The sequence below is a fragment of the Phascolarctos cinereus genome, unplaced genomic scaffold (genome assembly GCF_003287225.1).
Source record: "Phascolarctos cinereus isolate Bilbo 61053 unplaced genomic scaffold, phaCin_HiC Scaffold_9;HRSCAF=440, whole genome shotgun sequence".
Lineage (NCBI taxonomy): Eukaryota > Metazoa > Chordata > Mammalia > Diprotodontia > Phascolarctidae > Phascolarctos > Phascolarctos cinereus.
The window spans coordinates 52,785,731-52,799,822 of NW_027556402.1; the positions used below are offsets into that span (position 1 = coordinate 52,785,731).

The 14,092-nt window shown below is 36.0% G+C and overlaps 1 protein-coding gene across 3 annotated transcripts in view; it reads left to right on the top strand.

Moving 5' to 3' along the window:
* AP1AR (adaptor related protein complex 1 associated regulatory protein) overlaps positions 1-5,830 on the top strand; it is a 40,518-nt gene extending 34,688 nt beyond the window's left edge. For all 3 annotated transcript variants that reach the window (XM_021001368.2, XM_021001369.2, XM_021001367.2), the window contains one exon: positions 3,756-5,830. In XM_021001368.2, coding sequence (XP_020857027.1) covers positions 3,756-4,021 — 266 coding nt within the window. In that variant the 3' untranslated portion in view covers positions 4,022-5,830. The remainder of the gene's footprint in view (positions 1-3,755) is intronic.
* The last annotated feature ends 8,262 nt before the right edge of the window (positions 5,831-14,092 follow it).

The window sequence follows — 14,092 nt, forward strand, 5'->3', positions numbered from 1 at the left end:
TGACTAAATACTGCCCACTTGTGGATAACGTGATCATTGATATTCAGAGACTCGACTTAGCTCTAACCATTTTTGCTAGTTGCTAAATTTAAAATCAACAGTTTAATTGTTTTAAATTTATTTTGTAATTGACTTTGCTGCATAAGATCCAATTTTAGTTTTTATTTCTGAGAAACAGGAGACGTTTGATTGTGGTGTTTGTACTTTAAGACAGTTAATATTTTGAGTGTTTTAAATTACATTTATTAAGAAAACATGAAGTCTTATTGTTTTTGTTTGTTTGTTTTTTGCTAGGCAGTGGGGTTAAATGACTTGCCCCAAAGTCACACAGCTAGTGAGTGTCATGTGTCTGAGACCAGACTGGAACTCAGTCAAATTGTGTTTTAAAAAATTGATTACAAGCAAGGGAACATAGATAATTAAATATGAAACATGAACAACTTAGTTATAGAATATTAATAATGGAAAGGACCAAAGACCAGAAGAAAGGATATGATAGTAATGCATTTTGAAATTCTGATGGGAATTATTTGCCTTAAAACTAAATTTTCCTAAGTCTGATATGTATTCAAAAATAAATCTGATTTTACTTGTTTCCCAAAATTCACTAGAATTGAGGCCCTAGCCTGTAAACATAGAGATTTTTTAAAAATTCCTTTCCCCAAAGTTGTTTTACTTAAAATAATCAGGTATGGAAACCATCAAAGTATGAGATCTTTTAAAATTAGAAAAGTTCAAAGATATATTAGTGTTTGGCTTAACAAATTATGTTATTATCGGAGTTCTGTTATTAATCTGCTTTAAATGCATTTTAACTTATATAAGTGATTCATAATGCATATACATGGAGCTCCTTAAGAATGGGGTGTCTCTGTCATGTGCTTGAATCTCCCTGACTGTCACCTGGTACAGAAATATCATGGTACGGTATAGTTTCATTCTGTTTTAAAGAAATCGTGAGCTCTGACCAAATAAGCCAGTCTGTATGTGGAATTGGCATCTAGGGATATAGCTCTCATACTTGTCACCAACAGTGTGGAAAATCTTTTCTTTCTTCAACTTAGGCAGCTAGGTGACATTTGATAGACCACTGGATTTGGAATCAAGAAGACCTGAGTTCAAAATCCATCTTCAGACACTGAATAGCTGTGTGATCTTAAGCAAGTCACTTAATTTTTCTCAACCTCACTTCCCTCATCTATAAAGTAGTGATGATAATAGCACCTCCCCTAGGGCAGTGGTGAGGATCAAATTAAGTTTTCATTTACAAACCTTAAAGTACCATATAAGTGCTAGCTACCAGTATTTTGTACTAAAGTACTTGATTTGATTAGAATCAGGGATTTTTTTGTGCTTTTTTTAAAATTCCAGATTCATCACTCATCCAAAGTTTCCTCTCATTGGATATTTAGATGCAGATTATATCCCAGCTTCAACAACAGTAACATCAAAAAAATAGTGATAAATAAATGTTTAGCAAAATTATGAGATACAAAAATCACCCACATCATTATTTGCTTTTAATAAAGATCAACAAATATAACATAAAAAAGAAACCCAATTCCAATCATAACAAAAATCTTCAAATATTTGGGAATTACCCACTTAAGATTAGGCGGATCTGTGTAAGAACAGTTGAGAAACTATTGTGATCACGATAAAGAAGTACCTAAAATAACTAGAAGAGACAGTGACTATTTTCAAATGGGTTGAATTAATATAGTAAAAGTGACAAGTTAATTACAGGTTAATCTACTATCAATCAAAATACCAATACGTGTCATTGTTAGAACTAAGCAAAATAATTATGGATGTGTATAGAAAAACAGGTAGGTATGAATAACAAAGGGGGCATTACAGAAAAAGGACCTGCTCTTGTATTCCTAGACATTAAAACGCTATAAAGTCATTATCAAAATTCGCTAATACTGGGCCCCAAAACACAGAAAAATATTAAATAAAGTAGACATACCAGATATCCAACCAAATATATATAAAGGATTAATGTTTGGTTAAACCTATAGAAAATAAACTCTGGGAAAAAGAATAATTATTTAACAAATGTACATTGGAAAATTGGGTTGCAGTTTGGTGGGAAATTAATTTCAATCCACACCCATACCATGTATACTATTGAATTACAAGTAGATGATAGACATTAAAAAGAATTATAAAAAGTGTGGAGGAAAGTAGAATAATGTATTTACCTTGAAGAAGGGAAATTACTTTTTTATGTTCAACAAATAGAAGAAATGAAAGGAAAAGATAGATATTCATAACAAAAAAAATTAAAATGTACATGCAAAATATGTAATTAAAAGAAAAAAGATTGGAAAACACTTGTGGCAAATATGATAGATAAATACTTGACATCTAAAATATGTGAAGAACCATTTTTAAAAAAGATAACTCTCAGTCACAATTGATAAATGGTTAAAAGATATGAATAGGCAATTTTCAAATGAGGAAACCAGTGTTAATAATTGGAAAAATGTATAAACCCATTAATAATCAAAGGGATGCAAATTAAACCAACTTTTGGTACAACTTCATACATCAAATTGGCAAGAAAATAATAAAAAGCAACATAATTCAGTTCTGGCAAGATTGTGGGAAAACAGTTCTAATCATTCCTGGTTGGTGACATTGCAAACTTAAAATCTTTGTGGAGAACAGTCTTTCAGTATGTACTCGTTTTTTTGGCTCCAAAATTCCATTTCTGAGACTATGTCCTCAAACTGTCGTAAAACACACACAAATAGTAGATATTCTTCAAAGTTGTTCTGTAAATTATTTGTAATTAAAAAAACAAAAAAACGGAAAAAACCTAAATGTCCAACAATATGGAGAAATTAAACCAATCATGGTACATTTCCAGAATACTGTAATATAGTTAAGGAATATAAATAAATATGATAACATCTTTATGAAATAATAAAGAGGAAAAGAAATTGACACTAAACCTGTGTAAAAGGAAATAAATGAATGGTATATAAATGGGCAAAGAATCCCCTTTTGAGTAGGTAGGGATTGTTTTGGTTATATTGCCTAGTATATAGTTAGTGCTTAATAAATGCTTGTTACTTGATGAGAGGGAAGGAAAAGATAAGTTATGATATTTTATGGGATATATTTCACATTTGAATATAACCAAATGTGAGATTTGTTTATTGGTCGACACAGTTTATAATCATTCGTTTTTTAAATCAAAATCAAGAATTTTTCTCAGTGGCATCAGAATTCCATTTTTATTAAGCCATAATTCTAGCAGTAGAATTCTTTTTTGTTATTCCAAACTTGGCAGACATCAATATTTCCATATACAAAGAAGAAAAACACTATATATGAAACCATCACATACAGCTTTTTATTAAAAAGTATATACAACAAATTCAACACTTCAGTTCAAAAACTGTCCTGCTTGTTCATCTCTGTCTCTCTCTGGACTTCATTCTGTGTATTTTTAAAAAATGTTTTATTGATACTCTTTACTTTTTTAAAGTATCTCTAGCACCACTCTCCTCTCAACAATCCTCTTAAGTCTTTCAGAGTTGTTTTTATTTATAGTGTTGTAGTCATTATAAAAATTGTTCTCCTGATTCTGTTCATTTCACTTTGCATGGGTACAATTGAGTCTTCCCAGATTTCTATTCCATTCACGTATCATAATTTGTTTAGCCATTCCATCAATTTATGGACACCTGTTTTGTTTCCGGTTCATTGTTTCTTTAAACTTCTTCTTTTTCAAACAATAGGAATGAATAGAATGGTTCCATTGAGAGAACGTTCCAAAACTGAAGAGGATATTCTACGGGCAGCATTAAAGTATAGCAGCAAGAAGACTGGAAGTAATCCTACCTCAGCTTCTGATGATTCTAACGGGCTGGAGTGGGAGAATGATTTTGTTAGTGCCGAAATGGATAACAATGGCAATTCAGAATATTCTGGATTTGTGAATCCCGTTTTAGAACTGTCTGCCTCTGAGTTAAAAAAATCTGAAGCAGATCAGCAAGACAGATAGGGTGAGATCATCTGGCCTTTTTGTCAGTCATGACCAAATGTTAAAAATCAAATAGAATGTATAAATGTTTGTTCTGAGCCTTTTTGTAAGAAAGAAAGAAATTATGTGGTAAATATTCAATAGCAAGGAATAGGAATGATGGAATCTATCTAAATTCAGAATTAAGTGCAATTTCATCATGATTCTGTCCTGCTTCTGAATCTGTTGTGAAGAAGATTCTTGTTCAGGTACCATTTGGACTGGATGGCCTCTGAGGTCCCTTCCAACTCGTAGATTTTATGATTGTTAAGACCTGTCTGCTCTAATTTTATGTATTCCAGTTTAGTATCTGTAGATTTAATTTGTTTCCTTTTAAATAACTTGAATTTTTGTTTTCTTTGCATGGATCTAATCTTGTGTTAAAAATTATCTACTTATTTCAGTATCTGAACATGAAAATAATAAAATATTTTATTTGTTTTTCTCAGCAGCTATAAAGGGAAGTAATTAGCAGCTTCAGATAATGCACTATTTCCTGAAAGTTTTTTAAGCTTTCTCTATTTTTATAACTTGTTTGAATTTAATCATTCTATACTAGCACAATTAGAGTTCAGTAAGCCTAACAGAGCACTAATATTCATTTCTATCAAATTGATATGATAGCATGTTCATGGTGTTATCTCTGAACGGGATTGTCATGAGGTCTGAAAGAGGTGGTTACCCTCAGAATTGGACATTTTTAAATTGCTAATGATAAGACACAAAATTGAGGATAGAGCTTAAGTGTTCCACTTAAAAAAGAGTTACATACTGCTACAAAGGGAGTATTTACTTTAGATTGTATTTTCAATTTCTAAGTAAGTTATTTTTTTAAGTCTATATTGGATGAGTTTGGAATAATATTAAAATAAAAAGCTTGCACAAAGGACAATTCTCCATGAATGAATAATGTGGGAGTTCCTAAAAAGAAATAATACGGGTATTTTGAAGAGTTTTTTTCTTGTATGAAATGACAGATTTTATTTAATTTTCTTTTGCCTTGTTTTATGTACAATAAAGGAAGGTGCTCTGGGGAGTAAAGCTAGATGAGTTGTGAGTTATAATTGCTGCTAGGGTTCTTTAGGGTATCCCAAAAGTCTTAGTGCGGCTTTGATAGCTTTAAAACACCACCAACGTCTTTGGGACACCCTGCATGTTAGCCTTTCTTTTTCCCACTTTGTTAAATATGAACTAAATAAAGGCTAGGGAGCAAAGTACCCTCACATTGGGCTGCATTTCTTGATTTTGCTAGGGAATCTAGTATAATTTCAGTAGCTAAATTGACATGTAGTTTCCTTAGTAATTTTTTTTCCTTATGACAGTGGTAATGCACTTCCTTAACACCATAGGAAGATTAAGATGCGAATAGTGATGTAAGTTCTTGCTGTATTTTTAAAAATCACATGGCCATTCAAATATTTTAACTTGTATGATGAGCAAGGGTATCTGTAAATTCATCTCCTTTTTTAACTTGCAGAACTAAGACACTGACTGAATATGTAAATATATTTCATTAAAGATGTGATTATTATGTTTGACCATAATTTAAGTTTGTAGCTATGTCATTTAAAGATATTTTAAATGTAATTTACATTCATACTGCCTGTAATATTGCTTTTTAAAGTTTGTATACATCAGATGTATATTTTTGTTTTGGCATAAGCTACTCTCTAATTTTTCTTGGCATTTTGTCCATATTATAGACTTTTTTGGAAGGAATGGAATCAACTTCTCAAAAGTTGTGAATAAATACATTTTTACATTTAAAAATAATAAATCATCTTGCTTGTTGCTGTTTCTGGCTTTTTATCAACTTTAAAAATATTATGACCACTGATTTATGGAAGATATTTTATTGACCCTGAGAGACATGAAGATATAATTATAGAATTGGGAGAATAGTTTGAGGACCCATGCCTACAAGTGACCTGGCCTGCTGCTGCCACTACCATGAGATTCATTATGAAAAAACTTGGAGCTTATCAGAGAATCTGAGGTGTCTGCTGCCTCAAAATGCCTTTTCCGATGTTGCCTTTTTTTTAACCTCACTTTCACAGTTACACTGAAATTTGAACAACCAGAAAATTAAATTGAATGGATAAGCATAATGTAAGCATTTTTACAAAAAATTAGAAGGGTTATGCTCAATTTATCAAAATCTGTCTTCAGTGCTTACTATGTTCAAGGTGTGCTAGTTGCTTGAGATCCAGAGAAAAAAATGGCACTGTTGTTCTGTATCCAAAGATCCTAAATTCTGCTATATTCACAAGGGAGATTAACGAAGAACAAGAACTGGGGAGGATCAGGGAAGACCCCTTCGTTGAGGGGGTGGCAGCTGAAGTGGGCCTTGAAGGAAAGCTCCTAGGTGAGGGAGTGTATTGCAAGCATGGGCACTAACTACTCTGTCCAGAAGTAGAAGTTTAATGTGGAGTAGTACTCTTGTGTGGCTAGAACACAGAGTTCGTGAAGATTAGTATGTCATGAGGCTAAAAGGATAAGTGGGAGCCGTACTGTGGCATAACTGTTGGATTGAGTGGATATGTCATGGTCAGACCTTTGCCTCAGATTTTAGTAGCTGAAAATGATAGGAAAAGGGAGAGGCTGGAAGCAGGGAGACCATTTTAAGAGCTTTACAGTAATTCAGAGGAGATTAAAGTTAGGTATAGAGATTGGGGGTTGTTCTTGAATCAATGGGGGCAGATGAATTTGCCAAGACAGAAGGACTAGAAGGTTTATGACAGCCCCAGAGAATAGCCATGCTAAGAGAGCAGGAAATGGTTGATGAGCGGTGATAAGACCACAGAATCAGAGAGAAGTATATCATGGAAACCAAAAGGACTAGAAGGAATTACAATGTGTGTACGAGAAAGTCAACTGTCAGAAGCCAAAGAGGTCAAGGAGGATAAGGACTGAGGAAAGACAAATTCAGAGATTGTTAACATAACATTGGCAAAGACGATTTCAATTAAATGGTGGTGTTTGGATTCTTGTGAGTTTGTGAATGAGAGGTGAAATATCAGGAGTAGTTTGAGAGGATAGCATCGTGAAGTTTTTTGCCGAGTAGAGGCAAGGAGTGATGTAATCCGTTTAAGAAGCCTCAACTGGGCCTTCACTGGTGCTCAGAAATCCTTTTATTCTCTCCTCATTGTGTCTGTGGTACTTTTCACAGCTGCTTTAGAAACAGGGATGATGGTTTGGGGTGGGAAGGGAGACTGAAGACAAGGAGAGCAGTTATGAAGTTATTATAGTCCAGGTAAGAGGTAATGGTGGCCTAAACTAAGAAGGTTACCGAATATTGTGAAGAGAGTGAATGCAAGAGAAACTGTGGACTTAAGAACAGAAGTCTGTTGGATCCCATATTTGAATTCAGATTTTTTTTATTAGACCAGGAACTTAGCATCTATAGCACTATTTCTGTGAAAATGTTCATATTCCAAATGGTATGTATATATATATATATATATATATACCAGTCAAGAACTGTCTGTATAAAATAACCTTAGTATTTATTTCTCCCATCACTGGGATTTTCCAGTTCTGAGAAAATTTTCCCCTGATAAACTCTTTGATTCCTAATATACTCCAGCATTTCTTCCTTTAAAATACTAGACATTAAATTGGTATGGACCTGTTGCCAGTCAATTCCAAAGGACTCATGATGAAAAAACGCTATCCACTTTGAAAGAGAACTGATGAACTCTTGAGTACAGACTGAAACAACTTTTTTCACTTTATTTTTCTTGCTTTTTTGTGTGACGTGGCTAATATGGAAATGTGTTTTGCATGACTTCACAGGTATAATTGATATCCTATTGCTTGCCTCTTCAGTGGGTGGGGAAGGGGCCAACAGGAAGGAAAGAATTTGGATCTCAAAATTTTTTTAATGAATGCTAAAAATAAAATGGGGGTGATAATAATACCTCTCAAGGTTGGTGAGATAAAATGAGATGATATTTACAAAACACTCTGCAAAACTTAAGATAATAAAAATATAAAATTATAAATGTAGCTAAAAAAAGAAACAATTGTCAGTGTTCTACAAAGTAATTTAATAAAGCCAATAGTTTCCTGAGCTGCTGCTTCTTTAGGGGGCTGTGGTTAAGGGGCAGCTAGGTGGCGCAGTGAATAGAGCTCTGGCCTTGGAGTCAGAAGGACCTGAGTTAAAATCCAGCCTCAGACACTTAACACTTACTAGCTGTGTGACCTTGGGCAAGTCACTTAACCCTGATTGCCTCACCAAAAAGCAAGAAAAAAAAAATCCTTGATTTGCCTCTAAATGATGAAAAGACTGCCTAAAGAGATTTTTTGACTCAACTAGACATTTGTTTGTGCTTTGGGACAATAGCAAAAAAGGATTAGCTTTCCTGGTCTTTGGGTTTTATCTGATTTCCTTTAAAATTAGCCTTTCCTTTGTCATTTCAAACAGTGAAACTTGTATTCCCTAAAAAAAATTCAGTATAGGGGGCAGCTAGGTGGCGCAGTAGATAGAGCACTGGCCCTGAAGTTAGGAGGACCTGAGTTCAAATCTGGCCTCAGACCGAATATTTGACACTACTAGCTGTGTGACCCTGGGCAAGTCACTTAACCCCAACCGCCTAAAGAAAAAAAAAGGAAGGAAAAAATTCAGAAAAGCATCAAAAGACATGAACTGTTGCACAGCGAAGTAAGCAGAACCAAGAAGACAATATGTACAATGAGTACAATATAGAAAAGACAAAGAACAAAAAAAACTGAATGCCATGTATGCATAATGACAACTATGGTCCTGGAGAAGGGTTCAGAAAATGAACCTCTTTGCAGAGGTGTGAGACTGTGGTAGAATATTACATGTACCGTCAGACAAGACTGATGTTTATTTTGCTGACCTGCTTTTTTCCCCTTTCTTTTTTAATCTTTATTTCAAGGAATGGCTTGCTAAGTAAGGGAATAAATTCAGAAAGGAAGGAGATATAAAAACAAAAGGTATCACTAAAAATAAGATGTCTGTAAATTATTTGCATAGAAAGCAGCTTTAATATTATCTGCACTGTGGTTTGAGGTTATTTTTAAGGTATTTTTTGATGCCAGAAAAGTAGTAGTGGCCAAACTCCGGATATTGTATACTTAGACCACTTGAAAAGGAGTCCATTCTAAATCTCATCACTGTTATTGAAAAGTAAAATATCAGGAAATTGAATTCATCAGGTACATCACCTGTAAAATGTGGATGGTAATAGTGTTGTGGAGTGAATTCTGCAAAAGTCAAGTCAGCACACATTTATTAGGCACGTACAAAGTGCCAGGCGCTATGCTAAACCTGGAGATACAAAGACAGCCAAAGATAGCATCTTACCATAAGTAGTTCACATTCTAATGCAGGAGACAACATTCAAACCATCACATACAAACAAGATTACAGGATAAGACCTTAAAGCGTTATAAAAACATAAATCTAAAAGAGCTATATAAATATTAGTAATTGCTAATAACAAGGATGAGTAAGAAGAGACGATTGGGGGAAATTACCAAATAAGGCTAGGAAGTAACTGAGGGAGTTTATTTATCCATACACAGAGAGCCAGTACAAATGGAGTGGGCAGAGTGTGGGACTTGGAGTCAGCAGCATTGTGCATGGAAAGAACCCGAGTTCCAGAGACAGACGACCTTAGCTTCATTTTTTTGTTTAACTTTTATTTTCAATTCCAAATTCTCTCCCTCCTTCCACCCCTCCACCACCCACTGATAAGTCAAGAAATAGACCCATTCTGTATAAGAAGTCACGCAAAACAAAAAACCAAGAAGAATAAAGAAAAAATGCTTCACTCTGCACTCAGTTCATAGCTTGCTTTCTGCAGGTGGATAGCGTTTTTCATCGTGGGTCCTTTGGAATTGTCTTAGATCATTGTCTTGATCAGAGTAGATAAGTTATTCACAGATGATCATCGTACAGTCGTGCTGCGTATAATGTTCTCAGAGTTCTGCTCACTTCACTCGTGTCAGTGATGCTACACCTGCATGACCATGAGTAAGTTACGTCACCTCCCTTGGTCTTCACATCTCTGAAATCGGGAGGTGACTAGACAGCCCTGAGATCCTCTCCATCTCTAAACGTATGCCTGACCCTATGAATTAGAAGGCCATGGGCAAGTGACTTAACCCTTTGAAACTGAATTTTCTCTTCTGTAAAATAGAGATATTTGCTGGGTTGTTGTGAGGTTAAAATGAGATAATTTGTATGCAGTGCCTTCCAGACTTTAAGGTACCATATAAAAGTCAATTATATCTGTATCCTCAGTGCCTGGCATATAGTGAGCCCCTAATAAGTGTTTTTTGAATTATTGTTATTATCATTATTCTGATTTGAACGTAAAAGTAAGGCTTTTAGTTAAGAAACAAATTCTTCCTAGAACAGTTAGTCTATAAAAATACTAAAAAGAACAACACTAATCTTTTATACTACTGTTGCAGTCTAAGAGGTTGTAACCCATCAAAGACTATAGTAGAAGACAGGGTCGTCTGGAATGAATTCACAGACTCAAGCATTCTTTAACTCAAGTTGGCAAAAAGTTTATTGTTACACTTTTCAGAGGGCAAGGATTCATAAAGAACCTGCGATCTTAGAGTGGTACAGTTAAAGTTTATATAGGATAAAATGCAATAAAACGTGCTGAATATGCTAAGTAGGTGATTCAGGTTGGGATTAGGGAATGGTTAAGGGGTGGTCAGTTCTTAAAAGAACATGCACTTCTTGTACCTACTGCGCAGGCATTTTACCCAGAATTCACTGAAAAGCCCACAAGGGGGGTGCCAAACAGAGGTGTGGTTTTAGGCCTGCTATGTCACTAAGTTAGCTAGAGTTCAGGGGTAACTGAGAGTTGTCCAGTCTGCCACCAGTCAATGTCTTGTTTGACAAGATAGAGGTAGGGAGTATACATAAGTCTAGAATACAGATAATGAGGAGCCCAGGATGTAGATAATGAGGTAGGGTGGTAGTATAGATAGTCCAGTGAGTAAGAATATCTTTATGACCCAGTGCAAAGCCAGTTTAAACTAATAATTCCTTCAGGTGCTGTTTGTAACTGCACCAGGGAAAGAGAGAAGGGTATTGTTGGGGCCCACTCATGAGTAATTGCTTAGCACAGTGTCCTTGGGCTGGGGAGAAACTGTCGGGGAGAGTGTTTCTGAGGCTAGGGAGAAATTGGGGACCAACCACAAGCACCCCATCAATAGTAAGTGTTTGTATAGCACTTAAAAGTTTGCAAAGTGCTTTAATAATATCTCCTTTTGTCCTCACAACAACACTGGGAGATAGGTACTATTACGAACCCCCATTTTAGAGATGAGAAAAATTGAGACAGATGGAATCTAAGTGACTTGCCCAGGGTCACATGGCTAGTAAATATCTGAGGCCAGATTTAAATTGAGGGCTTCCTGACTCCAGGTCAAGCACTATATCCACCACGCCACTTAACTGCTTTTAATAGAAAAGATCTGGTTTGTGAAGACTCTGGAAAGATAATAACATAAGAAAATTCAATTTAACATTTCTGGTAGGATTATAGGACCAAAAAAAAACCCCACAACAATTCATTACATGACCATACATTTAGAGCAGGAAGGAACCTCAGGCTATCCAAGTCTATCATTTTACAGATGAGGAAACAGGCTGAAGGAGGTGAAGTGACTTAACAAAGATTATACAATTATTAATTTCAGAAGTGGCATATGAACCCAGGTCCTCTGACTCCAGAGTCAGTTCTCTCATATTATTATTTAATTTTAGAAAAAGGAACCACATGGTAGGGAGAAAAAGAAAGTAGATTAATGGGCAAAAAACAGGAAACTCAGTAGTTTAAAAACATATTACTACATCTTGTATTTTGGTAGATTTGTAACCATGAATGTGGAAATTCCCTTCCCTTTGCAGATTGCTACCCATTCACACCTTCCTGTATCTTCCCATAAGTCCCCCACAGTTTCCACTCCCTTGTCTGGAAAATTTCCTAATTTTTTTCTTTTAATTTTTGTGGATAACAGTGCAGCATTTGATCTTTTAGCCCTCAACCTCACACACAACCGGTCTACTTCATTTTCTGGTCACATATCTTTGGTGATGTCCTTTACACCCCTTCTTGAATGTGACATCATTGGCAACATGTCATACATATTTATATCCATCCTGCATCTTTCTATTGCTTTTGGAGACGCATGAAAGTTTTAGTCTTCTTGAGCTTCTAGTATGTCATAATTTGCAGGCATATGGCATCACCCGAATTCATTGGTGTTAAAAATATGACTTTTTGCGATGGGATGCAGCTTGGACTAACTGAAAGTGTTGTGTGGGTTAAAGTTAACTAAATGTTAAATTTTGATCCAATCCATTCATTCTCCTTTTCAAATCTTAAGCCCAGTTTCTCATCCATCTTCAGTACCCTCTGTGTGCTACTGGACTAGGTAGCTGGGCTACCCATCCAGTTCTGCTGCATATGCTGTGTAATACAAATTGTCCAACCACTTAGTTTTCCTATGTCAATTTCTAGGCTAGTTTCTTTTGAGTGGCCATGAATGTCATTCAGGAAAACCTGTAGTAAGTACCCTGGGGCTTGGCAGAATCGATACAATGTTGATAGAATCATAGGAAACTGAGGCACAGAAGGGTTAAATTATTTGCCCAAGATCATATAGCTAGTAAGTTTTAAAGATTCGAACCCAAACCTGCTCTCCCAAATGATCAATGATCTTTTAATTGCCAGATGTAATGGACTTTTTTCAATCTTCATCCTCTTTGACTTCTCTGCAACCTTTAACACTCTTGATCATCCCCTTCTTCGTAATCTCTTCTCTTTAGGCATCTATGACACTACTCTATCCTGGTTCTTTTCCTACCTATCGGATTGCTCCTTCTTAGTCTCCTTTTCTAGATCTTTATCTAGGTCACACCTGTTAAATAAGCATATCTTCCAAGGCTTTGTTGTGAGCCCTTTTCTCCCTCTACACTGCTTCCTTTGGAGATCAGATCAGCTCCCATGGCTTCCATCATCTCTACACCCATGATTTTCAGACCTACTTAACCAGTCCTAACTTCTTTCTTGACCTTCAGACTCACCTTTCCAACTGACTTTCAGGTATCTCATACTTTAAACTCAACATGTCCAAAACGGAACTCACTAGATTTTCCCTCAAACCCTTCCCCCTTCAGAACTTTGTATTACTTTCAAGGGCACCCCCATCCTCCTAATCAATCACCCAGCTTCACAATCTAAGTGTCATCCTCAACCCCTCACTCTCCGTCTGCTCCCCTCCCCCCCATATCCAATCCATTGAAAAGTCCTGCTGATTTTACCTTAATATCTCTCATCTATTCCTCCTTCTCTCCTCTGACACTGTGGTCACTCTGGTAGAGACCCTCATCACCTCACACCTAGATTTTTGCAATAGCCTGCAGGCTGGTCTCCCTCTCCCTACACGAAACTGTCTTCCAGCCAGCAGTCAAATTAAACTTTCTCAAGTGCAGGTCTAACCATGTCGTTCTCCAACTAAGTAGACGCTAGTGACTCTTTATCAACTCTAGGATCAAATATAAAGCCTTTGTTTGGGGGCAGCTAGGCAGCGCAGTGAATAGAGGACTCAGGTCAGGAAGACCTGAGTTCAAATCCAGTCTCAGAGTGTGACCCTGGGCAAGTCACTTAACCCCAATTGCCTTTAAAAAAAAAGCCTTTGTTTGGTATCCAAATCCCTTCACAACCTAGTCCCTTCCTACCTTTCCAATCTTCTTACCCCCCCCTTCCACTTTACACCCGTCCCATGCACTCTGCCATCTAGTGACAAAGGCCTCCTTGCTTTTACTCCCACAAGACATTCCTTCTCCAAACTTAAGGCATTTTCACTGGCTGTCCTCCACACCTGGAATGCTCTCCTTCTCCACTTCCTGAGTTCCCTAGCTTCTTCAAGTCTTAGCCAAAATCCCCTGTTCTCCAAGATTCTCCTTAATGCTAGAACCTTTCCTCTGTTAATTAATCTAATTAATCTAATTTATCTTTTATATAACTTGTTCATACATAGTTGTTTAGATGT